Source organism: Aphanomyces invadans (assembly GCF_000520115.1).
Source record: "Aphanomyces invadans strain NJM9701 unplaced genomic scaffold supercont1.40, whole genome shotgun sequence".
NCBI classification, from domain to species: Eukaryota; Oomycota; class Saprolegniomycetes; order Saprolegniales; family Verrucalvaceae; genus Aphanomyces; species Aphanomyces invadans.
In genome coordinates, this window is record NW_008580185.1 from 463176 (window position 1) to 486649 (window position 23474).

The window sequence follows — 23474 nt, forward strand, 5'->3', positions numbered from 1 at the left end:
ATGACCAAAGTAAATGATATAAATGAACACTACCATCATTCGCGGCAGGGAAAGTATAATTTTCGAGCACCCAAGTGTTAGCGCACGTGCTGTAAACAGAAGCACAAGAGGCTGATACCCAGAGATGCGTGGGATGAAGGCTCCGAGGTAGATCGCGAGCTGCATCGCCATAGAGCTGTGAGCTTGAATGGGTGCACATTCATGCGACAAAACATCGAAGTTTGTCTTGTCCGAAATTCCGGATAATCTTTTTATCCGGTAGATTAACATTCCACATCAGTCGTCGTATAAAGCACTTGAGGAAGTGCCGCAGGGATTGTCCGTTGGCTTGAACGATGGGAGACAAGGGCAAGCAACTTGAGTTCATCGACGTTCCTGCCGAGCCGCAAGACTCTCCAGTGACGTCTCCTCGCTCGAGGACCACCACAGCCTCGTCTTCTGTGGAAAACTCGCCACGGGCGACGCCTGCAACCGCTGGCTTGTAGGTCCCTTCTTCTAGGACGATTGACCACTCAGCCCCATTACGTAGGTTGTCAGGGGTAACCGAGTCTGTGCGCAAAGCCAAGCATCCCGTGGCAGCGGCATTTCATCTGTTTTTCAAATTCCTCGCGATTGGCGTGTACATTTTAGGCGGGTTCGTCTCGAACAGCTTTGTTTTCATCTTTGTCATCTGTGTACTGCTGCTGGCGTTCGACTTTTGGACCGTGAAAGTACGTGCTCTCCATCGTATTCTGTTCAAGGAATGAACCGATCCCGATGCAGAACGTGTCGGGTCGGCTGCTGGTCGGGCTTCGATGGTGGAATCGCATCAACGAGGACGGATCGAACGACTGGGTGTTTGAGTCGTTGGAAGACATGTCTGAGATCGATCCCCTCGACGCCAAAATCTTCTGGACAGCTCTGTATGGTGCACCGGTCGCGTGGGCCTTGTTCCTCCTCGTCGCTGTGCTCAAGCTCAACGTGGAATGGGCGCTCATTGCCATCGTGGCGCTCACGCTTAGCGGTGCGAACGTGGTGGGGTACACCAAATGCAGCAAAGGTAATATGCTCCTCTTCCCTTCCTGTATGTCCATCATGGAGTGTGCTGCAGACGCCAAGTCGAAGATGCACTCGATGATGACCGCCGGCGCGCTAGAAGCACTGAACTCGTCGGCGGGGGCGAGCTTTCTATCAACGATCTCCAACTTGGCCTTCTCCAATGCCGCGGGAGGCTCTGGGCGATCGTCGCGGCAGCCGGCCCATCCCAGTGTTGTCGTCTAGCTGGCGTTCATTTGTTAATACTGGCGTTTGTCGCCTTGAAAACGGCCAGCATTTCTTATACGGATCGATGTCCTGTTATGTTGCGACTTGCTTTGCCAATGTCTCCAAGTGCGCCAGGACGACCTTCTCGAATTGAGCAAGCTCGTCTTGTGATACAGGGTGCAGTTCCAGCTGTGCCTTGTCCGGTTCTGAGTGATGACGATGATGATGGGGCGCGACTTTGGGCTGCTCGTGGACTGCGTGGCCCACCAGTGTAACTTTCTTCCATGTGTCGGTGTTGTGGCCTTCAATACGGGCAGCTTGGGTCTACACACATCATCCACGTCAGTTGGGAATTCACGTGTCGAAGAGATGGTACCGCCGACAGCGCATTGACGAAGATGATGCGCGCGGAATCGGCCGACTTCATTTTGACCAGTTCAATCTCGCCGTACGTTCGAAAGGCATCCACGAGCGTCTGGTCCGAGTGCGAACCCTTGCTGTTGCTCCACGACACTCGAATTGTTCGCTGCCTGATGTCTCCTAGCGAACCAGATCGTTAAGTGGCTACAGTACCGACGAAGTCTTACCGCTCTTGAGGTTCTTTCCCAAGAAATTAGCGCGATCCTGGGCGACTTGTGCCCGTTTAGCTTGCATTTCTTCCACATGTCTCCTGGCTTTCGCTTTCAGATCGTCGATCACGTGCTTGGGGCGCTTGGGTTCTACGTTTTCCCGTCGAAGCAGCTCGTCTGCCATTCGCTTTCGCTCTGCCCCCATCCGTTCTTCTCGCTGCTTTCGTTGAATTTCTTGCATCGTCACTTGAGAAATCTTTGCATCGTACTCTTTCTTTTGGACCGGGTCCAAGAGGAACTGACTAGCTTGCTGGAGTTCATGGAACTTGTCGACTACATACACACTGTGTGGTCACGGACTCTTCACATCTCTCATGCAGCAGCCTTACCATCACCGCCCTTGTCTGGATGATGCTTCAACGACATCTGGCGGAACGCTTTCTTCACCGCGTCGGTGTCCGCGAGCTGAGGAAGGCCCAGGATTTCGTACCAGCATGTGGTCTTGGTCGCGCTTCTGTTCATCCGGCGTTCGTTCTCGCGGAATGGGCATTAGCACCTTCCGTATAATATCTCCCGATATCCGGGTGAACGCGCATCCGAATACCACACATTATCCGGATATCCCTCGTGGTTTGCTTCGTGGGACCAAACAGATGCATCATGAGCTGTTCTTCGCGCTCCTCGGCGTCAGCGGCGAAGTCGTCGTGGAAAGGACGAACCCACAGCAGGAAAATGTGAAAACCTTCGTCTTTGATGAGGAGGTCACACCGTCGCTGCTGTCTGAAGGCGATCAGCAGATGCTACGCCCCGTCTTGCACGTTGGGTACTGCTACCGCCGCCTGTCCAGATTCGCTCAACTTCCACCATTCCAGGACAAGAGCGATGGAGACGGGAGTGAGTACATCCGCTCCAGCCTCTACTTGCATTCGTTTCGTGAGTCGTTGTCCACCAGCCTCGCTGCATACGAGCAGCACGTGGCGGACTTGGAGCGCGACGTCTTGGCCAAGACAAGTCAAAACACGAGCAACTTGTTTCCGTTTACAAGGCTGTTGGTGGATCTCCACGGTGAAATCGAGCTTTTTCCGTTTCTGTGTCGATTAGTGGACCAGATTGAGCGCAAAAATCTGCGCGGGAAAGGTATATTGGAGCTCTTGCAGTCGCACGATCACTGCGGGTACCCGCGCATCCAAGCATGCGTTCGGGTATTCCTGTGCAACGCGCATCGCGTGCTGTACCGTCAGATGATGTCGTGGATGACGGCAGCGCAAGTTGTGGATCCGTTCGGCGAATTCTTCATCACGCAGTCGTCGCCCACCGAATACACAGTCGATCTAGGGCGGGTGCCGCTGCGGTACTTTCCCAGTGCGATCGCTGAAGATGTCTTGTTCGTCGGAAACGCGATGAAAATCGTCGGGGCGTCGTCGTCGCATCACAAAGAGATCTGCAACTGCCTCCACGAATTGGCGCGTCGCGGCACGTGGGCCACGCATGTGGTACAAGATTCGTTGGCAAGGCTCCGAGGCATTGTCGCAACTGCTCTGGGGACACGTGTCGTCGTGCAAGGGCAGTTTGTCAAGTGGTTGAAGCTTGTCAAGTCGTTTTACTTGCTTGGGGAAGGCGACTTGTTTCACGCTGTCGTCGAACGGGCGTCGGTCGACGTCTTTTCCAAGGGCCCCCCGACTATTCGATCCGAGCAGGATTTGAACCATGGGATCTGGGCCACGTCCCTGCGTGAGTTTCAGTTCGACTCGGTGGGCTCCATCTCGCTGCGGGTGCGTCGGCGCATATCGCTAGGACGACGTCACCGTCGACAATGTGTAGGTCCCGTTGCAAGAGTTTTCATACACGTTCCAACGTGTTGGCGAGCCGGAGAACATGAGTGCTGCAGTTGTCCCGCCTGGCTTGGTGGTGCATGGTGTACGCAGCGCGGACGCCCGTGGTCTCGCGCCGTCGGAGTCTTGGTTGACGTGCTGGTTCCACCACATTCAGTACATCTCGCGCTCGTTTCGGTCGAGTTTTAGTGTCGACATGCCGAGTGCGCCGACGGAACTGTCGCTTGTGTTGCAGTCCAACGGAGTTCACGTCGTTCCAGAGTGGACTCGATCCGACCGTCCACGTGGAGGACTGCCCCCGACATCGGCAAGTCTGCGGCTTCAGTGCCAGTTCCATACCTTTCAAGATTCCAGTTGCCGACTCACAACGCGCCTCTACATCATCTCCACCGACGCGAGCCAACTCGTGCACGAAGCCACGGCGACGCTGCCATTTGCAAGTGACGCCACCTTCCACGTCGAATACTCGGCGGATGTAGTAGGGGAAAAAAACGTTCCTGTCACCACTGCAGGATGGCGTGTCCTGGTCAACGGGTCCATCTGCTTTGAGCATACGCCCATGAATGTCTTGAAGCACGTCGATGGCCTGGCGCGTCAACAAGGCGGGATGTTTGTCGGGCTGGTACTCCAGCCAGGCGTCACGGTGCTCTCGTGGTCGTGCGACAAGAGGCCACCGCAGGGGGAATCGGACGATCCGTGGGCGTACGTCAGTCTTGACATGGACATTCCGTGGCCCTTGCCACTGCTGCTGACGCCTCCGACATTGACCACGTACAGCCACGTGTTTCAATTACTCTTTCGACTCAAGCGCGTGATCTTTGCCCTCAACACGGCGTGGAAGCACCAGTCGAGCCGATCCACCAAGACGTGCGTCCTGCGCCACCACCTCGCGTTTGCCCTGTCCAACGTGTTTCTGTACTTTCAGATGGGCGTGATCGACGCCGACTTTGACCAGTGCGTCGCCGAGTGCGACAACCGATCGGATTTTGACATTGTCAAGCGTGCGCACGACGCGTTCGTGGCCGAAGTCGCTAAAAAGTGCTACGTGTACTCGTCCACGGTCATGAACGCCCTCAACCACATCGTGGCGCTCGGGTGGGAGTTTACGCGGACCGTTGACGACCCCCGCATGGATTCAGCACTGCTCGAGGCGGAATTCGCCACCACGATGCAGCACTTTGGTGCCGTCTTGGCCAACACGGACGCCCGCGCCCTCGTTCTCTTGCTAGACTTCAACGGATATTTTAGTCGATCCAGCATCGAGCCGTACTGATTTAACTTTAACCGCGGACAAGAGTGTGCCAAGTGCCGTTGTGTGGTTGAGCTGGTCCTGCGGCCGCCGTGGTTGGTGACGGATGGGGTGGCATGACGTGGCATCACGCGCGTCACGTCGAAAGAATGCGGTTGGGCGGCATCGGTTACAGCAGTTACGGGACACCTTTCCACGCGATGCGCTCTTCCGTGGACATCTCGACGGCCGACATCATCGAAGCCGCGGCCATCGAGCATGGCGAGTTTTCGGTGGTGGCAAGTCTCAAGATGTGGAAGGCTGTGACGGGTGTGCTGTGGCGGCATTTCTGCAGTGGGCAGGCCATTCGCGTCGATCGATTTGGAGTGTTTGGCTTTGACTCGACGACGCATGCACCAGTATTTGTACACCACCCGCGTTTCGTCCAAGCAGCAGCGCTCGACGACCCACGTCGACTCGATTCCCGTACTGGACACACGAAAACACGGATTCACGCCTGACGTGGCGATAGGGTTCACTGCCGCCGCCAAGTTGAGCTTGACAGCCGTTGCATCCGACGTCGATGCGACCCGCGACGAAATCGAACGCTTCGTCGGCCAGCTCTTTACCACGCTGGCTCGGCTCGTTCGAGAAGCACGAGGCAAAACGATTCGCTTGGGCTGTTTCCCTGTGGGGGATTGGGTGGTCGCTCGTGGTCGGGCATCTTTCCATTTCCACGACCATGGGAAAAACCAAGACAGCCACTTGCTGCATTCGGGTCGATCGCAGAGCGGCTCCTTGGCGAGCAAGTCGTGCGCACCGAGCTCGATCGGGAAGGCGCGCGGAACCACAACCAAGGACGCAAGACCGGCATCAAGTCGCACAGCCCAGTCGAATCCATCCAACCAATCCACGGGACGATCAAGGACTGCAGCCACATTGAGCGCGCGCCACCGGCCAGTTACGTCGAGAAGCACCAAATCCACGCACGTCGCGCATGCGATCGATACACATGACGAAAGGTATTGCAAACCTGCCTTCTTCCATGATGTCGAGATCATTCGGTTTGGTCTAGTTGCGCAATGTCCAATCATCCAATGTAAGCTTCTCCATGCACCACGCAGTTGGTGCAACAACGCTAAGTGGCCAGTGCCGCAGGGATGTCGTCGGCCGCGTCAAGAGCGCCATCCTTGCGCGCGGAGGGAGCCATGGCATTCAGGGCTTGAGTCGCATCATGCGGATCATGGACGATTCTGGCGACAAGCGGCTTAGTCGCGACGAGCTTCGGTTTGGATTGCGCGACTATGGCGTCGACTGCTCCGACGCGGACTTGGACGTGCTCATGCACGCGTTCGATGTGGATGGCGACGGCTTGATCTCGTTTGACGAGTTTCTCGTCGCCCTGCGGGGCGACATCAGCGCGTCCAGGATGCAGTTCATCGACATGGCATTCCGCAAACTCGACACGTCCGGCGATGGCCACGTCACGATTCAAGACCTGTGCGCGCTTTACGACGTGACCAAGCACCCGGACATGCTTCAGGGCAAGAAGACCAAGGACCAGATCCTGGCAGAGTTTCTCGGGCAATGGGACACGATCGACCACGATGGCGTTGTCGAGTACGACGAATTCGTCAACTACTACCGGGTGCGTGTACGAGTTGGGCCAGCGGTCACGTTGCGTGGCACGTAGAATGTCAGCGCATCGATCGACACAGACAGCTACTTTGAGCTGATGATGCGAAATGCGTGGCACATTGGCGGCGGAGAAGGGCAGTGCGCGAATTCGACCATCAAGCGGGTCTTGGTCACGCATGCCGACGGCCATGAGGTGTGTGTTGTAGCCCCGTGCTCGGTCCACTCGTCCTGATACGACAATATCGGTAGACGGTTGAAGAAGCGCCAGAAGGGAAGTCGCCGCTTGAGACGTCCCGCGAGTCGGATTTTGTCAAGTATTTCAGCTTGCTCCTGTTTTCGCCGCCGTGTTCGATCGACGAGTTTGCTCAAAAGCTGGGGGCGAACCGCGTCCTCGGACAAGAGCGCATTCACGTTAAAGTGCTTGCAAAAATGCTGATCCAGTTGGACAAGGCGCTGGCGCCACGACAGGCTCACGTCATTGCCAAGTCGTTTGACACAGCGGGTACGTCTGGCCGGACGTGACGAAGCGACTCACGTTGCTGCTGGAGAAGGCTCTCAGTTGATTCATATTTCAGCGCTCCACCAAACACTAGCGGATCGATTTGGAAAACGCCGCGAACCGCCCAAGACGATCTTGGACAAACTGAAGTACAAACTCTTCTCCAAGCATGACACGACCGGCGGACTCGTCGGTATTCAAAGGTACTGTGCATTATTGCACGAGTCGAATGGACGATTTTACGTGCTGCACAGAGCTCTGCGGGAATGGGACTCGAGTGGCGACGGGGTGTTGAGCAAAGAAGAGCTCAAGAACGGCCTCGACGACGCTGGAGTCGAGATGAATTTGCAAGAAGTGGACCATATCATGACGCTTTTGGACACTTCACAGAACGGATTCATTCGGGTCGACGACCTCTTGAAGGCATTGCGGGGTCAACTGAGCCCGTCTCGCCAGGCGCTTGTTCGCGACGTTTATGCGAGTTTAGAGGCCAAATGCAGCGGCCATGTGACGCTTACTGACTTGAAAACGCACTACGATGCGGCCCGCCAACGACATGTTGTTCAAGGAAAGGTATCCGAGCGGCAGGCGTTGGTCGACTTTTTGTCGTCGTGGGACGCCATCGCCCACAACGGGCATGTTGCATGGAGAGATTTTGAAGCGTATTACGAGGTGGAGCACCCTCTCCACGTGTCGTCCCGTCAATTGTTGCTTCGTGATGTAGAGCATCAGCGCATCCATCGACGGCGACGACCAATTTGAACGGCTGCTTCGTGACTCGTGGCACTTGCGCCCAACTCCGAAGGCGGCGACCGAGCGACCTCCCAACCCAACGCAGGTCGTGCTGGTTTAGAGTTGAGAGCGTGCAATTCATTCACCATGGCGAGTAGAATCCTGTCGGTCCCAGCAGTGTGCGGACGCCTCTTGCCCCCGCCGACAAGACGACACGCGTTCCAACACGGGCAGATCGAGAGTTGGCGCTTATAAAGCAAAAAGCGATGCGTGAAAAAGCCGCGCTGATCGTCCAGACCAAATTTCGACGACACAAAGCCATGACACTGGTCGACTGCGTCAAGCGCAAACAGGCCGCCCAAGCGGCTCGGCGCCAAGAAGCCATCGACGAAGCGAGAAAATGCAAGCCTAAAGTCACACGCCCAGCGCTGAATTCGTACCACGGATTTTAATGGACACCCTCCAACAGGAACTGGTCAAGCTCTTTCATGGAAGTGGAAATGCATTCCCACACAACGTGATGCGCGATCGAGTCCGGGACGTACCCAAACTTCTTTTTGACCTCCATTTGCGTCGCATGCAGATACTGCCGGACGTCTCGCACGAGGCGCTTCATGATTGCTTTGCCTTCCATCGTGTGTTGTGTGCATTTGATCACGTCCTGCCGCGCTGTCATCACGACTTGCTCGTATCGGGCGCCTTCTCCCTGCAACCGTCGAAGGTCGTGCTCTTGCTTGACCCGCGTCGCTTCCGCATCGTGCACTTGCTGGGTCAGTCTCGCCAGTTCGTGTTCAAGCCGCGATTTTTCGCTCGTCCAGTTGGTTTCGAGGTGCCCCCGAGTCGCCAGCTCCGCCGCATCGGAACCTAGACGCTGGTCGATCCACTTGACACATGCGTCCCCCAAGCAATACATCCCGGAAAGCTACACATCATTATCGAAGACTAGTGAAGGACTCTGGCAGGAGCGTGTTCATACCAGCGTGCGTTCGTGAAACGCTGTGGGCGACTCGCCGTCGTTTGGTTTGATGGGTTCGGTCGGTGCTTGGTGCCGCGCAGTGTAGGTCTGGGTGGTGTCGTATCGCTGGCGCAACACGAGCAACTGGTCGACAAGCTTTTCAAACATGTCTTCCATGAAATGGAGTTGGCGACGGGTTTGCAGGTGGGATGCGCATTCGGTGGCCACCTTGGCTTTCCACTGGTCCTTCTCTCGCTGGGTCTTGGCGAGTTTGTCGACCATTTGCGCATCTTGTACTTTTAGCTCAGCCAACATCTCGGACAACGCGACGCGCTCGAGGACTTGCTGCTCCATGTCGAGCAGCTTTTTCTTGAGTTTGCATGCCTCGTCCTTTTCCTTTTGCAGCTTCAAACGCTTGGGGCCCCATGCCGTCATGAACTCCAACGCCTGCGCCTTCCACACGCGGAGTTGCGCCAGTTCCGTCTGCAAATTCGAGATGGTCTCTCGCATTGCCAAATTCTCCGACTCTGCCACGCACAACTCTTCCCATGCTCGGTGGCGGACCATGTTCAAGTCGTGCAACTTGAACCGACGCGAACCCTCGAACGTGTTACACGAGTGGAAGAATGGTCGAAGAACCGATGACACCCACCTAAGAATGGTCGAAGAACCGATGACTCCCACGTACGAATGGTCGAAGAACCGATGACAATCCACGCAAGTGTCAACTTGTGGAGTGAAAAGGTCGTTTTTTTCGAGTGTGTCGAGCAGGAAATATCGGCCAGTCAAGCAAAAAATGTAAAAAAATACCGACGAAACTTTCCTCTTTCGAGAATGAAATGCGGCTGCTCTCGAAAAAATACTGAATGAGGCGTGGACCATCGAGATCCAAGTTGATGGTTTTTTGTCCGACAGGCCAGCACTTCCAACTCCAAAATCGAATGACCACATTGGGTTTCAAACTAAAATCCAGATACTTCGAAGTACAAAATTGGATTTCGCTCGAAAGTCATGAAAACGTCCTCCGTTTCAATGTACTGGTGTGGGTCCTCATGTAAATGTATTCTAATCCAAAACTACAGTTCTAATGCAATTAAGTAGGTTTGAAAGGATCCCAATGACGTCGCCATCACTACTCTGGTCCACAAAAAGAGCCACATGATTTATCTTGATTGAAGTAGGAGGTGCAAAATATGTTGAAGTTTGTATTGAACCCAATATGTATCTGAGTGAATCCAGCCTTCCGCCAGCCCGATCGTCAATCGGGTCACAACACATGTTGCAATTTTAGAACTGAGCATTAAGTTATTAGCTAGACTAGACTCCTAGCCTACCAATAACCCTTGCAGAACGCACAGACCACAGCCAGTTAGCCAGCAGACAGCTGGCCAACTTCACCTTGTATACAGCAGCAGGGCCCAGATCGGGGCACCAGCTTAAAACACACACTGCTAGCTTCGCATCACTAAGCTGGCAGCATGCGCTCTGCACGCAGAACACCCCCCTTTTCTAAGGGGAGCTCCCCAGGTGAGTTTCCAATCTTTGGGCTAATTAAGCGACGAGTTTGTCGCGTCTTCCTTGGGTCTTGAGCCAGCGGCGCATAATCACGCGAATGTCTTCAGACAGCCTGAACGCAGACTCCCACGACGCTTCAGCTTCTTACATGCGTCCCCCAAGCAATACATCCCGGAAAGCTACACATCATTATCGAAGACTAGTGAAGGACTCTGGCAGGAGCGTGTTCATACCAGCGTGCGTTCGTGAAACGCTGTGGGCGACTCGCCGTCGTTTGGTTTGATGGGTTCGGTCGGTGCTTGGTGCCGCGCAGTGTAGGTCTGGGTGGTGTCGTATCGCTGGCGCAACACGAGCAACTGGTCGACAAGCTTTTCAAACATGTCTTCCATGAAATGGAGTTGGCGACGGGTTTGCAGGTGGGATGCGCATTCGGTGGCCACCTTGGCTTTCCACTGGTCCTTCTCTCGCTGGGTCTTGGCGAGTTTGTCGACCATTTGCGCATCTTGTACTTTTAGCTCAGCCAACATCTCGGACAACGCGACGCGCTCGAGGACTTGCTGCTCCATGTCGAGCAGCTTTTTCTTGAGTTTGCATGCCTCGTCCTTTTCCTTTTGCAGCTTCAAACGCTTGGGGCCCCATGCCGTCATGAACTCCAACGCCTGCGCCTTCCACACGCGGAGTTGCGCCAGTTCCGTCTGCAAATTCGAGATGGTCTCTCGCATTGCCAAATTCTCCGACTCTGCCACGCACAACTCTTCCCATGCTCGGTGGCGGACCATGTTCAAGTCGTGCAACTTGAACCGACGCGAACCCTCGAACGTGTTGCACGAGTAGAAGAATGGTCGAAGAACCGATGACACCCACCTAAGAATGGTCGAAGAACCGATGACAATCCACGCAAGTGTCAACTTGTGGAGTGAAAAGGTCGTTTTTTTCGAGTGTGTCGAGCAGGAAATATCGGCCAGTCAAGCAAAAAATGTAAAAAAATACCGACGAAACTTTCCTCTTTCGAGAATGAAATGCGGCTGCTCTCGAAAAAATACTGAATGAGGCGTGGACCATCGAGATCCAAGTTGATGGTTTTTTGTCCGACAGGCCAGCACTTCCAACTCCAAAATCGAATGACCACATTGGGTTTCAAACTAAAATCCAGATACTTCGAAGTACAAAATTGGATTTCGCTCGAAAGTCATGAAAACGTCCTCCGTTTCAATGTACTGGTGTGGGTCCTCATGTAAATGTATTCTAATCCAAAACTACAGTTCTAATGCAATTAAGTAGGTTTGAAAGGATCCCAATGACGTCGCCATCACTACTCTGGTCCACAAAAAGAGCCACATGATTTATCTTGATTGAAGTAGGAGGTGCAAAATATGTTGAAGTTTGTATTGAACCCAATATGTATCTGAGTGAATCCAGCCTTCCGCCAGCCCGATCGTCAATCGGGTCACAACACATGTTGCAATTTTAGAACTGAGCATTAAGTTATTAGCTAGACTAGACTCCTAGCCTACCAATAACCCTTGCAGAACGCACAGACCACAGCCAGTTAGCCAGCAGACAGCTGGCCAACTTCACCTTGTATACAGCAGCAGGGCCCAGATCGGGGCACCAGCTTAAAACACACACTGCTAGCTTCGCATCACTAAGCTGGCAGCATGCGCTCTGCACGCAGAACACCCCCCTTTTCTAAGGGGAGCTCCCCAGGTGAGTTTCCAATCTTTGGGCTAATTAAGCGACGAGTTTGTCGCGTCTTCCTTGGGTCTTGAGCCAGCGGCGCATAATCACGCGAATGTCTTCAGACAGCCTGAACGCAGACTCCCACGACGCTTCAGCTTCTTCGAGGCCAAGCCACTTGACTTGCACTTCAAACGTACCTTCCTCGGTCTTGGAAGCACCGAGGAGGTCTTCAACATAAAATCCTTAAACGCCAAAGGCGATATGGTCAACCAAATCTTGGGTGATATCCAAACCAACTACACTGTAGAACTTGAGACGGCAGGCATGGTGTGTCGGCTCTGCAGACGGAGGTACCAGCTACTGCACAGTCATGACATAGTCAGACAACACCTTGGTCAAATGAAATGGGCCACGCCAGTTTAGTGCCAACTTGTTGGGGAACTGCACAACCTTGCCAACCAGGACGAAATCGACTTCGGCGAATTTCGCTGGCTCGACATTTGCTTTACGGCCACGGTCCGTTCAAGCATACTGTCGTTTCTTCTTGCTAATCTTCGACAATACACGATGCATTTCATCGTGCGACTCACGTATTTCTTCCTCTCTTTGTTGGCCCAATCGATGGTTTTGACTGTTAGAATATGATATCCCGCAAGCGAAGCGGTTCTGCTATATAGAAGCGAGCCGCAGGGTGCGGGAAACTGTGTCCAGTCGTCCTCGAGAAGACACTTTATACCATCTCGGTCGATAGACTAAACTTCATCTAATTCACTCTTGTCTTTCCCTCGTGCCTCCGAAGTCATGTCGTGTATGAACCCAAACACGGGTACAAGCAAGGGTCCGCTCGCCGTGATACGGACGGGCTCGGGGAACTAATTGTCATGGGAACGTGAGGCTGAGATCTATCTCTCCGGCAAGGCCTTGAGGGCCACCTCGATGGGACAACTGAAGAGCCTACTGAACGGGGTAGTGCCGGCGGTGTCAAGTTCGTGATGAACAGATCAAGCGCCGAATGGAAGCAGTGGCGCAAGGACGACATGAAGTGCGTACGCGAGCGCATAACGCCGAGCATCCGCGACTGTGTCGGAAAACATGTGAAGTCCGCACAAATGCTCTGGGAGCATCTCCGCGCTCGCATTGGACGTTCTACTCGCTACGCAAGGCACTTGGCAATGCGTGACGTATACAACTGCTATATGGCAAAAGATAAGCCAGTAGCTGAATACTTGGCTAATGTTAGCCGCCTGGTGGAAACGGCCCGTCAAAAGGGTGGCAAAATTTCGCCTGAAGATTTGGCGTGGTGTGTCGTTCTCAACCACGATGCCAAGTTCACTGCAATGTCTCTCTTCAACGAGATCACCGAACAATTCAGTGAGCGCGACGACAAGAACCTCAAGCTGCTCATTGAATTCGAAGAGCGCCGGTTGACAGAGATGAACCAGCTCCGGCGTCAACGTGAAAGCGCACACGTCAGAGACGCGGTACTTGCCGCTACTAGTGTGCGTTGTTTCAATTGCCAAGGCTTCGGTCACCGGTCGTCTGAGTGTCCATCGCTTGAAGGTTTCAAGCAAGATGGCTAGCCAAAGCCTAAAGGCAAGAAGAATCAATAATCGAAAGACAAAAAGTCGGTTGAGGAAGCGCAAATCGAAGACAAGGCTCATCAAGACAAGTCTCATTTTGCATTAGCGGTTCGCGAGGAAGCAAAACCGCTCTCTGGGCTTTCTGGGTGGTATGGTGACAGCGGGTATAGCGTGCATGTTTGTGGCCCCCAGTATCGTCACCTATTACATGATGTCGAGAAGCTTAAGGCCTCGCGCATCGTTCAAGGCTTTGGTGCCACCAATTCGAAACCGTCACCAACTCCAAGGGGAATTTGATTGTCACTACCAAGTTCGGGTTGCGTACTATTAGCGATGTTCTGTACTTCCCCCAATCTGGTGTGTCACTCCTCTCGTTGGGGATGTTTACACAACGTGGCTACGAGTTCAAGACTGTGGGCACCACCTGTGTCAATATCATGAATGGCAACCAAAGAGGTGTTGCACTTCGAGCGCACTGGGCAGCTCTATGAAATTGTTGGTGAGCTCGTTGAGCCCGATCGCGTGTGTGCTGTCTTGGACATCGATATTTGTCACCGTCGGATGGGTCATGCCTCAGTTGCGAAATTGCACCAGCTCAGTACCTCTGGATTTGCGATGCCCGATTCGAAGGGTCAATAGCTCTCCACCTGTGAAGTTTGCATGGCGACGAACCCAAAGCGCCAGCCATTCTTTGACAAGGTCCAAAGTGGCCTCCCTGATGTGGTCAGCGTGGACCTCATCTTCTGTAGTGTGCCATCCCGCGATGGATTTACCTGTGTCCTTTTTTGGTCACGCACGACCTCCGTCTGAGCTACGTATCAAAAGTGACGCACTTTCCGCGTTTGAAAGCTTCTTTGTGTACTACAAGACACAGCGGTCTAAGAGCATCAAGCACGTCAAGCGTGATGGTGGTGACGAGTTTGCTGGCCAGCTCAAGGCGTTCCTTGAAAAGAATGGCGTGGAATTGCATGTCACGCCTCGTGAAACCCACCAGCTCAATGGTATCGCTGAACGTACCGGTGGTATTCTTGGTTCGGTGGTCCGGGTCATGCTCAAAGATACCGGCCTCAGCAAAGGCTGCTGGTTGGATGCCCTCAAGTGTGCTGCGTATCTTCGCAATCGTCTACCTGCTACGCTTCTCGGCAACAAAACGCCCATCAAAGCATTCTCTGGGCGTCCTCCGAACATGGCATACATTCGCCGCATTGGTCAAGTTTGCTTCGCGCTCAACGCTGCAAACCGCAAGCTCGATGACCGCGGGTCCAAGTGCATCCTTCTCGGGTTTGATTCCCTTGATTGCAGGGTCCTCGTCGTGTTGTCGTCACTGTGTGTTTGTCGACGATTCTGCCGCCGCGCCCACCCATGCGGCCGACGATAAGTTCTTGGACGGCATTTTTGTGACCGCACCCTCTAGTGCCTCGGCACCTGACGTTTCTCAGTTCTCTGGGGCGGATACAGCGCCTGCTGGGCATACTGCTACCTCCGAGGGGTAGTCTGGAAACACCTCGACTCCTGAGCCGGCAGTTGAAGAAGCTGCGTCGTCAGGCTCGGGCGGCTTGTCCAAATCGATGTCGCTTTCCGTTGCACCGCCATCGCCATCCATCGTGGAAGAGCCCACCGATGAAGCTCAAACCGATGTGGACCCACAGGACGCACATGCCGACGACGCTGGAGAGCCTCCCAACCCATATGCAGACGTGCCGTACGGCCCCCACGACCACGAATTTGAGGAGCCTGATGAGTTTGACGATGCGGGTCATGATGGCGACCCTGATGTGCCAGCGCGAGACGTGCGCGACGTGGTCAAAACGGTCACCAGATAGTGACACCGTTTCCGACGAACTTCAAGTGTTACGCCGGAGCAATCGTCGTGTGGTTCTGTCTCAACAATATATGCAAGACTTCAGTCTAGCCGTGGTCGATGTGTGCTTCAGCGTCGATGACACCCCACGATCGTACTCCGATGCAATGGCAAGCCTTGACGCCGCCACATGGAGGAAAGCGATACAACAAGAATTGGATTCGCTGCGCAAACATGGTACCAGGATGGAAACCAAGGAGAAGCCCAAGTGACCGCTCGTCATCACTTGGGTGTTCATGAAGAAGACTGACAAGGACGGCAACATAGCAAAGTACAAGGCTCGTTTGGTGATTCGAGGATATATGCAAGTGGCCGGTGTCGACTTCAGTGACACGTACTCCCCAGTTGCGCGAATTGTGGCTGTGCGTGCGGTGTTTGTTGACACTTGCGGTATCGCAGAACTACGAGATCAAGCAATACGACGTCGACCGTGCGTTTCTCAATGCTGACATTGAAACTGACATCTTCATCTGAAAGCCTGAAGGGTGCACCAGCAAGACCCCAATGCTCAAGTTGAAGAAGAGCCTGTACAGGCTACATCAATTGCCGAGTTGCTGCAACTCCCTGCTCGACAAGACACTGAAGTTGTTAGGGTTTGAGCCAACTGTTTCGGATCCCTGCGTGTATGTGTTTGGTGATGGTGAAGCGTACATTGTGGTCTTTGTGGATGACCTCATTCTGTGTGCCCGCGACACTGCTCTGGTCCTCAAGTTTGAAGCGTTCATGGACTCGAAGTTAACCATGAAGAAGTTGGGCGATTTGGAATTTTGCCTCGGACCATTGTGTCCCGCCACCGCGACCAAAAGCTCCTGTACCTGAGCCAGTCTACGTTTGTGGACCGACTCCTTAATCGGTTTGATGTACAAGGGCATGGCCTGCTCGTGTCCATGAAACAGCGACCTGAAGTCAATGATCAAGACGTGATCCCAACGAAGCTGCCGTATCGTGAAGTGGTTGGTGCCCTACTCTATATGCAGCAGTGGAACCGCCCAGACATCAGCTTTGCCATTTCGATGATGTCATGCTATTGGCTGCCCCCCATACAACGCCTGTTCGATGCCGTTGTGGGCATTCTTAGCTATCTCAAGGAAACGCGCGACCACACTTTGTGCCTTGGTGGCGACAAGGCCTCGGCTTTGGTTGGTTACGTGGATGCAGACTGGGCATCGGATACTACCGATCGCAAAAGTCAACCTGGATACGTGTTCCTCCTCGGCGATCGTCCAATTTCGTGGCGCAGCGTGAAGCAAACTCTGGTGGCAGCCTCCTCAGTTGAGGCCGAGTACATTGCACTCAATACAGCCGTGTCTGAAGCGCTATACTTGCGACAACTGCTTCGTCAACTTCATTGCAGCGCAACATGGGAGCGATCCAACTTGCCAAGAATCCAGTGCATTATGATGGCACAAAGCACTGTGATGTCCGCCTGCACCGCGTCCGTGACTACATCCGCTCATTGGAACCCGGTTCATGGAATTCAAGCAGCTTCTGCTTGAGGGAAGTGTTAGAATACGCTATACCGCAATCAAAGCGGCTCTGCTATATAGAAGCGAGCCGCAGGGTGCGGACGACTGCGTCCAGTCGTCCTCGAGAAGACGCAACCTATACCATCTCGGTCGATAGACTAAACGTTACCTAATTCACTCTTGCTTTTCCCTCGTACATCCGAAGTCATGTTGTGTTGCTAACATCCTTCGTTCTTGAATGGACAAATCCAGCTAGCGGCAACATCGCTGGCAAAGCAGTAAATGCGGTGACAGGGGCAACACCACCGAGTTGACTGCTGGCTGATGATTCAGCGCAGCTTGCACCAGCGGCAATAAACGAGGCCACTCGGTCACACGCAACTTTATCTCACTCGACAATGTGCGCATCGCGCGCAAAATCATGCGATTGACAACTTCAACAGACCCGTTCGCCCACGGCGAATGCGGGTCGTAATGTGGTGGTGGGCACCAAGAAATTTCTTCACCTTCGACACAACTTCATTTTTGAAATGAGATCCTGCGTTGGAAACCCATGTGGCGACGTTTCCATACATAATCCGGTTTTTGCATGACCAATATCCGGAAACACAGGATCCTGCAGGACGCATGTCCTGCAAAGTCGATTTGTCGAATATTCTACCCTTACAAACGACAGTATTGAAGTGGTTGGCTCTGAAGGAATCGAATTTGTAGGACGATCCATCCTCCAGCAAAAGGTCGCGTAAGATTGGGCGATAATGTCACAAATCTTTGTGAAAAATGTCCAACACTGTGCGCCAATCTTCGACCCTGGAGGACATTCGGGACATGCGCGTGTCCAAGTCCACCAAGGCTGGGTACAGGAGCGGCCTCAACCAGATCAAGAAGTGGATCTTGAGCCACGGCGACGCGTCCATGTTACTGGCCGATGGCAACATTGATCTGCACGTATTTCAGTACGAACAGTTTTTGACGTTTATCGAGTGGATGTATCGAAACACGTCGAACAAGCCAAGTACACTTGCAAGCTACCGTTCGGCTATCAGAGATCTCTACAAGCAACAAAGCATTCCCGTCCCTCCTCAATACGACGTAGATATGAAGGACTTGTTCCAAGGTAGTAGAAATTTGAATTGATATGACGGCAATTCACTAGAGTTTGGCAGGAATGCGGCGCCATCATGCTGAACAAACGCAGAGCGGGACCATCAAGGACTCGGGGAAACGACCCATGGGCTACTCCATGTACGAGACGCTGTGCTTGGAGAGTCTCCAGATGATGGACGGTGGTTTTGTGCATTTATTTCTGACATTATCGTGGAATTTGATGTGCCGGTCAATGTCGACGCAAACCGTTCAGTTTGATCACATCACTTTCGAGGAAGACGCCATTGGAGTTGTTTTCCACAAAAGCAAGACCGATCAGGCCGGTGATAGACGACGTGACCCTCGGCACATTTACGCAAACCCATTTTCGCCGTCGACGTGTGTGTTTTTGGCATTTGGCGTCTATATCGCATGTCATCCTCAGCTGGACGCTGGCAACGTGTTCCCTGGCAGCAAGCAACGCGACAGATTTGGAAAGGCCCTCGCTCGGCTGGTGTGTTCGAGCTTCCATACGGAAGCGGGAACGATTGGCACCCACTCGATTCGAAAAGGTGTGGCCACCTTTGCGTGTTCTGGAAGTACTTGTGGCCCCTCCATGGCGAGTGTCTGTTTGCGATGCGGGTGGACCCTTGGGCACGTCTTGGAACGGTATATTCACTACGAGCGAGCCGGTGACCAGTATCTTGGTCGAATTGTTGCTGGTTTACCGAACAGCAAGCCCGAATTTGCGGCTCTGCCTCCCCATTTTCCTCATGACGTCGAGGACGACGTTCAACGCACTGTCGACATTGTGTTTCCCCGTCTAGCAAATCTTCCCCACCTCAGGCCAATATTGTCCCTTGTCCTCGCGTCCCTTGTTTATCACTCGGATTGGCTGGTGAATGAATTGCCAACACGACATGCCCTGGTATCGTCAGCTCTGTTCTCCAATCCAACATTGCTATCCCATTTAAGAGCCCACGTGACCATCAACTCCGAGCGATATACGCCAACAGGTATCCCACCTCACGTGAATTTGTTCAAAATTATCGAGCGGAATCACTCCGCCATTGCCAGTTTGCCTGGTCAAATGCGTGAGCAGATTGAAGACGTATTGACGCAGCATGGAACGGTGTCCGGTCACATTACACGACAGTTTTTGGAGGCAGCCCTAAACGATTTCGCCCAACGTTTGAATCGACCAACCAGTCCTCCCATCGACGTACCAGAGCCGTCAGCAACGCGACGATTGTACACGTGGGGTGGCAGGTTGTCCCAACTGCCGCAGAATTTTGAGTTTCCTGCCGCTGATGCTGCCACGGCATGGAGACTGTGGCAGCTTGGAAACATGAGACTCGGCCATCCTCCATATAAGTTCATCGTACCTCTTGACCTGGCCACCCGAAAGCAGCGCAAACTGCTCTCGGAATGGAAGTTCGCCATGTGCCGTTTTGAGCGCGCTTCCCTGGATGCTGGTGAGCCCTTGCCTGAGAGCCCTACGGAGGAGCAAGTATTACGGTCCTTCGAAGCTATTGCAGTGTACTTACGTCGCGTGTGCAGCCTTGTTCCCAGCAAGCGTCCTCGTCGGATCACGCAGTTGCACGTGATCTCGCTTGTTCGAACCCTTCGCTCTGCCAGGGACATTCACAGTTAAGCTCATATATCGATCATACGTGTTGAACTTACGATTTGGTCCACGCGACATCCACGCGTTGTGGTCTTGAGTCAGTGCTCCGTCGCGCTTGGCATTCATCATTCGGCGGCACAGGAAACATTTTAGAATGAGCTTCCATTCGCAAGAATACTTGAGACTTTTGTCCAATCAATATCTGCAGGATTGCCGTCCTGCAAATTCCAAACAGTACACAACAAAATACAAGTCCATATGTTCGTCGGCCGTGTGTTCCGCGTCAGCTGTGACTGATGGAACCAGACGGTAAAATCCACTCCTGTCATCCTTCAGGATGAGAACATGCTTCAAACCCGTGTCGCTCTCTAGCAACTGCAGCCAGTCGAAGTGTAACAACTCGTTTGGACGCAGTGGCGTGGCACCACTGCCCATCCACACACAAGCAATGCAAACAACGCCGAACGAACGTGTCGACGTCGTCACTTCCACTGAGAAACGCCAGAGGCTCGTGGCGCTGGTCTGCCACCGGCAGCCCCAGGACTTCAGCGGGAATTTGGGTGCACGCTGCACCCCAGTGCTTGTCGCTAGGGTCCGTAAAAAGTCAAAAAACCTTGTCTGGCGATGGATGGGCCAGCAGCACGATTGCACGCAAATATATTCTTTACAGCAGAAAGACACGTCGTAGTCGTCAGACCAGCCGACGTTTACCGAACAAATCTTGGCCAATGCCGACTTCTTGCTCGAACCATCAGCTGCCTTGACTGCGATATCGAGCAGGGTGCGCAACGGCTGCACCAACTGCGCATAGTTTGGAATTGACGAACGCATCCATTTGTCTCACAGACGAATTGCTGGAGATTTGCGGCCGTCGCTGGCGCTTCCAGCGCCACGAGTCCTTGGATGCGGCTTGGGTCGTGCGCGATGCCCTTGGCAGAAATGACTTTGCCACGTGGCTTCCACCAAATAAAAATCGCACTTTTTTGGGTGGTGTTTGAAACGAAACTTGGCGCAAATGACGAGCACGCGCTCGAGCAACGCCAGCAATATGTCGGCGGAATCTGCATAGTCAAGAAGATCGTCAAGCCAGCCCAACACGCCGTTGAAAATAAGCTCACCGACGCTCTAGCAATACGCCACCGCGTCGGTCTGTCCCATCAGGATACGCGTGGGCGGGAAGATGCCAAGGTCATCATAAACGAGAACAGCACTTGGCTGTCGGGGTGCAATGGCCAGTGCCCCTTTAGCCAGTCCAATGTGAAAAACACAATGGACCCAACAAGCACCGCCATGGCTGCGTCCAATTTCGGCATCGGCCACGGCGTAGGAATCGTGCAGGCGTTGATCGAGCGACTGTCAAAAGCATACGATACTCGCCCGGCTTCTTCGGCACGATTCGTGGCGCCGCGACCCAAGTCGTACGATTGTTGCGGTAGACGAGGCCTGCCGCCTCGAGCTCCGCCACATGCTCCTTCAGGTAGTCCATGTGGGCAGGCGGGTATCGTCGCAACGCACACTTCACAGGCACTGTGCCTTTTTAGCGGCTCGAAATCCACCGACGAGTCTTGTCCAAACTCGAGCCGGAATACATCGAAGTACGTTAAAAGGTTGCCGTAGCGGGTGGAACAATGGTGCTCCTAGAGACCACGCTCTCTCGCGTTCGCTCAACCTCGGCGGCTTCTGGCCTTCGCTTCACTTAGGGCTTCGTGCACAGGTCAACGTCGACCGTGCCTTCGTCGGCTTCCACCGGCACATCTAAGCCGACTGATTCGGACCAGTGAGTTGTAGACACCTCGACATCGTCAAGATTTCAAACTGCCTTTTTCCGAAGGGCTTCGACCAGCATTCCGTCCTGGCTAAAGCCAAGGACTTCCATGACTGGTTTGCCGATGAGCAGGTCACAATCCTGCGACGTCTCATCGACCCATGCCTTGAGTCCACGCAACACAAGCGGGCCAAACGACGTTTCGAACTGCATCGTCTTGAAGCGAGCTTGTTTCGTCACGCGCAACGGCTCCGACGACTGACCATACGGCTTCATGGTCATGGGCTTCACTTCCACAATGTCGACCGCGGCTCCTAGTTTCTGGAGCGCAGTTACCACGTCTGTTGTGACGAGCAAGCCATCTGCTCCCGATTCTAGGAGCACACTCGATAAAAACATCACGCCGTCCAACATTGCGCTATACGCAATGGAGCGCTTGGGGTCTTCCGACACCAGCGTCTTGACACTCTTCTGGCGGTATTTTCCATACAAATCCGCAATGCATTTTTTTCTTCAACCGTGATGCTGGGTTGCTCGGTCGAGCCACACTTCAGGCACTTGACTGCTTGAAGCGCGGTGTTCCTTGGTATTTGTCGATGCTCTTGACAGCAGCAGCGCCGCTGCTCTGGCTCGTTGACTTGGTCTTCTGCGGCGTCGCCGCGGCTGCCTTCGCCGCCTTCAGCTCTAGTATTTCACGAGCTTCGTCGTGGTACTCCTGGTAACCGGCAGCATATTGTTGAAGCCACGATGTAATCCGACGAACATTGTTCTTCAACGGCTTGTTTTGAGAATGCTTCATCTTCTTCTGCACCTGGCTTTCAACCTAGGCGGTTGTAACTGGCTAATAATAGCCTCGATGATCAGCTTCGGTTCGACGTCGAAAATCCAGTTCTGGCCGATCTCGTCCCCGAAACGAGATGATGCGGCAACCATGCGGCCAACGCGCGAGTCGCCCTCAGAGATGGCCATGTCGCACACCATCTTCGACTTGATCTTCTCCACGAGGTCATCAACCTCGAGTGGAGGTGGCTGTTGGTAAGCCATCATGAATCATGATTGTCATTCGACGTCCGTCAGAGTGTTGCGGTCCCTGCCGTCCATTTCCCAGTACGCAATGCGGCGCTTCTCGTCAGGTTCAATACATGCTGACACCGGCATTTGAAACGGTGGCTGGCCAGCGGCCTGCAGCGCTTCAGGTTGACCACGATACTTCTCGTACTCTCGCATATACTGACTCTTCTCCGCGCGGGTATCACCGCAGAACGACGGCGGTGTCGGCAACGCAGGTGGATTAAAAACACAAGCAGCCTCGTAATCCGCTTTCATCCGAAGTCTTCGACATCGGGAGTGCTTGGGGCCAGTTGGTTGAGCATACGGGTTCCAAAGTGTGCAACAACGAGCTGCGCTCGCCGAGGTGGCGGCGAGTGAAACACTCGCGGCAGTCTTGCCCCAGCCCTTACCCTACCTCGGACGTCTTGACGGCAGTGAAACATATCGCTGCGTTCTTCGCTGTCGTCGTCTTCTTGGCCATCGCTCTGGTCAGAGCGCGACCGCCCGCTGCTTGGACGGGAATCCCCGTCGGCTTCCGGTAGCGGGGTGTTCTCCGCAGATCTTGCGGTCCGTGCGGCATCGTCAACGCCACTCATTTCTTCAGTCGTGAATATCTCGACTAGAAAGTCTGATGTGAATCCAGCCTTCCGCCAGCCCGGTCGTCAATCGGGTCGCAACACATGTTGCAGTTTTAGAACTGAGCATTAAGTTATTAGCTAGACTAGACTCCTAGCCTACCAATAACCCTTGCAGAACGCACAGACCACAGCCAGTTAGCCAGCAGACAGCTGGCCAACTTCACCTTGTATACAGCAACAGGGGCCAGATCGGGGCACCAGCTTAAAACACACACTGCTAGCTTCGCATCACTAAGCTGGCAGCATGCGCTCTGCACGCAGAACAATATTACATGCACCAAAAAGTATTATGACAAATATATTTTATTGCCCAACCAATTTGTTCTTGGCAATTCACCTACCATTGAGTGCGCTTGAGCTTTCTCGATGGCAAGAGAGGGACTCATAGTGAAATAATCTCAGTCAAGTCCTTGATGGTTGCACTTTCCTCCTATGTGTTGAGAATGTTGGTACACGAGGAGTGCATGTTAGGTCAGCGAGGACCATTCATATCGACACAGAGACCAGAGAC

At 53.6% G+C, this 23474-nt stretch overlaps 7 protein-coding genes across 9 annotated transcripts; 3 read left to right on the top strand and 4 right to left on the bottom strand.

Annotated features, from left to right (window-relative positions):
- The first annotated feature begins 277 nt into the window (after positions 1 to 277).
- On the top strand, positions 278 to 1346 carry H310_12582 (hypothetical protein). The gene is made up of 4 exons (XM_008879706.1): positions 278 to 481; positions 530 to 710; positions 763 to 1039; positions 1091 to 1346. Exons 1-4 carry the CDS (start codon positions 336 to 338, stop codon positions 1258 to 1260), a joined length of 774 nt encoding a protein of 257 aa, XP_008877928.1. The 5' UTR covers positions 278 to 335; the 3' UTR covers positions 1261 to 1346.
- Positions 1257 to 2349, bottom strand: H310_12583 (hypothetical protein). The gene is made up of 4 exons (XM_008879707.1): positions 2201 to 2349; positions 1830 to 2144; positions 1619 to 1782; positions 1257 to 1566 (listed from the first exon to the last, which is right to left on the bottom strand). Exons 1-4 carry the CDS (start codon positions 2331 to 2333, stop codon positions 1336 to 1338), a joined length of 843 nt encoding a protein of 280 aa, XP_008877929.1. The 5' UTR covers positions 2334 to 2349; the 3' UTR covers positions 1257 to 1335.
- An 86-nt stretch (positions 2350 to 2435) lies between these two features.
- Positions 2436 to 4948, top strand: H310_12584. Of its 2 annotated transcripts, XM_008879709.1 has the most exons (3): positions 2436 to 2634; positions 2684 to 3583; positions 3633 to 4948. In XM_008879709.1, exons 2-3 carry the CDS (start codon positions 3053 to 3055, stop codon positions 4914 to 4916), a joined length of 1815 nt encoding a protein of 604 aa, XP_008877931.1. In that variant the 5' UTR covers positions 2436 to 2634; positions 2684 to 3052; the 3' UTR covers positions 4917 to 4948. The 2 variants fall into 2 exon arrangements, with proteins under 2 accessions (XP_008877931.1, XP_008877930.1); XM_008879708.1 differs by having other exon boundaries at positions 2436 to 3583.
- Positions 4949 to 5092: 144 nt separating this feature from the next.
- On the top strand, positions 5093 to 7861 carry H310_12585 (hypothetical protein; the record flags this gene model as incomplete). Its single annotated transcript, XM_008879710.1, has 9 exons — positions 5093 to 5357; positions 5404 to 5893; positions 5947 to 5970; positions 6030 to 6519; positions 6565 to 6702; positions 6759 to 7011; positions 7061 to 7211; positions 7263 to 7680; positions 7733 to 7861. 9 exons carry the CDS (start codon positions 5093 to 5095, stop codon positions 7859 to 7861), a joined length of 2358 nt encoding a protein of 785 aa, XP_008877932.1.
- A 294-nt stretch (positions 7862 to 8155) lies between these two features.
- H310_12586 (hypothetical protein) lies at positions 8156 to 11034 on the bottom strand. Its single transcript, XM_008879711.1, has 2 exons — positions 10444 to 11034; positions 8156 to 8662 (listed from the first exon to the last, which is right to left on the bottom strand). Exons 1-2 carry the CDS (start codon positions 10987 to 10989, stop codon positions 8189 to 8191), a joined length of 1020 nt encoding a protein of 339 aa, XP_008877933.1. The 5' UTR covers positions 10990 to 11034; the 3' UTR covers positions 8156 to 8188.
- Positions 11035 to 17483: 6449 nt separating this feature from the next.
- H310_12587 lies at positions 17484 to 19652 on the bottom strand. 2 transcript variants are annotated; one of them, XM_008879712.1, is made up of 5 exons: positions 19570 to 19652; positions 19431 to 19514; positions 19269 to 19379; positions 19110 to 19213; positions 17484 to 17981 (listed from the first exon to the last, which is right to left on the bottom strand). In XM_008879712.1, exons 1-5 carry the CDS (start codon positions 19637 to 19639, stop codon positions 17880 to 17882), a joined length of 471 nt encoding a protein of 156 aa, XP_008877934.1. In that variant the 5' UTR covers positions 19640 to 19652; the 3' UTR covers positions 17484 to 17879. The 2 variants fall into 2 exon arrangements, with proteins under 2 accessions (XP_008877934.1, XP_008877935.1); XM_008879713.1 differs by lacking the exon at positions 19570 to 19652 and having other exon boundaries at positions 19269 to 19551.
- Positions 19653 to 21320: 1668 nt separating this feature from the next.
- Positions 21321 to 22601, bottom strand: H310_12588 (hypothetical protein; the record flags this gene model as incomplete). The annotated part of the gene is made up of 5 exons (XM_008879714.1): positions 21321 to 21786; positions 21839 to 21990; positions 22039 to 22098; positions 22152 to 22304; positions 22344 to 22601. The coding sequence occupies 5 exons, from the start codon at positions 22599 to 22601 to the stop codon at positions 21321 to 21323; spliced, it is 1089 nt and encodes a 362-aa protein (XP_008877936.1).
- Between the last annotated feature and the right edge of the window lie 873 nt (positions 22602 to 23474).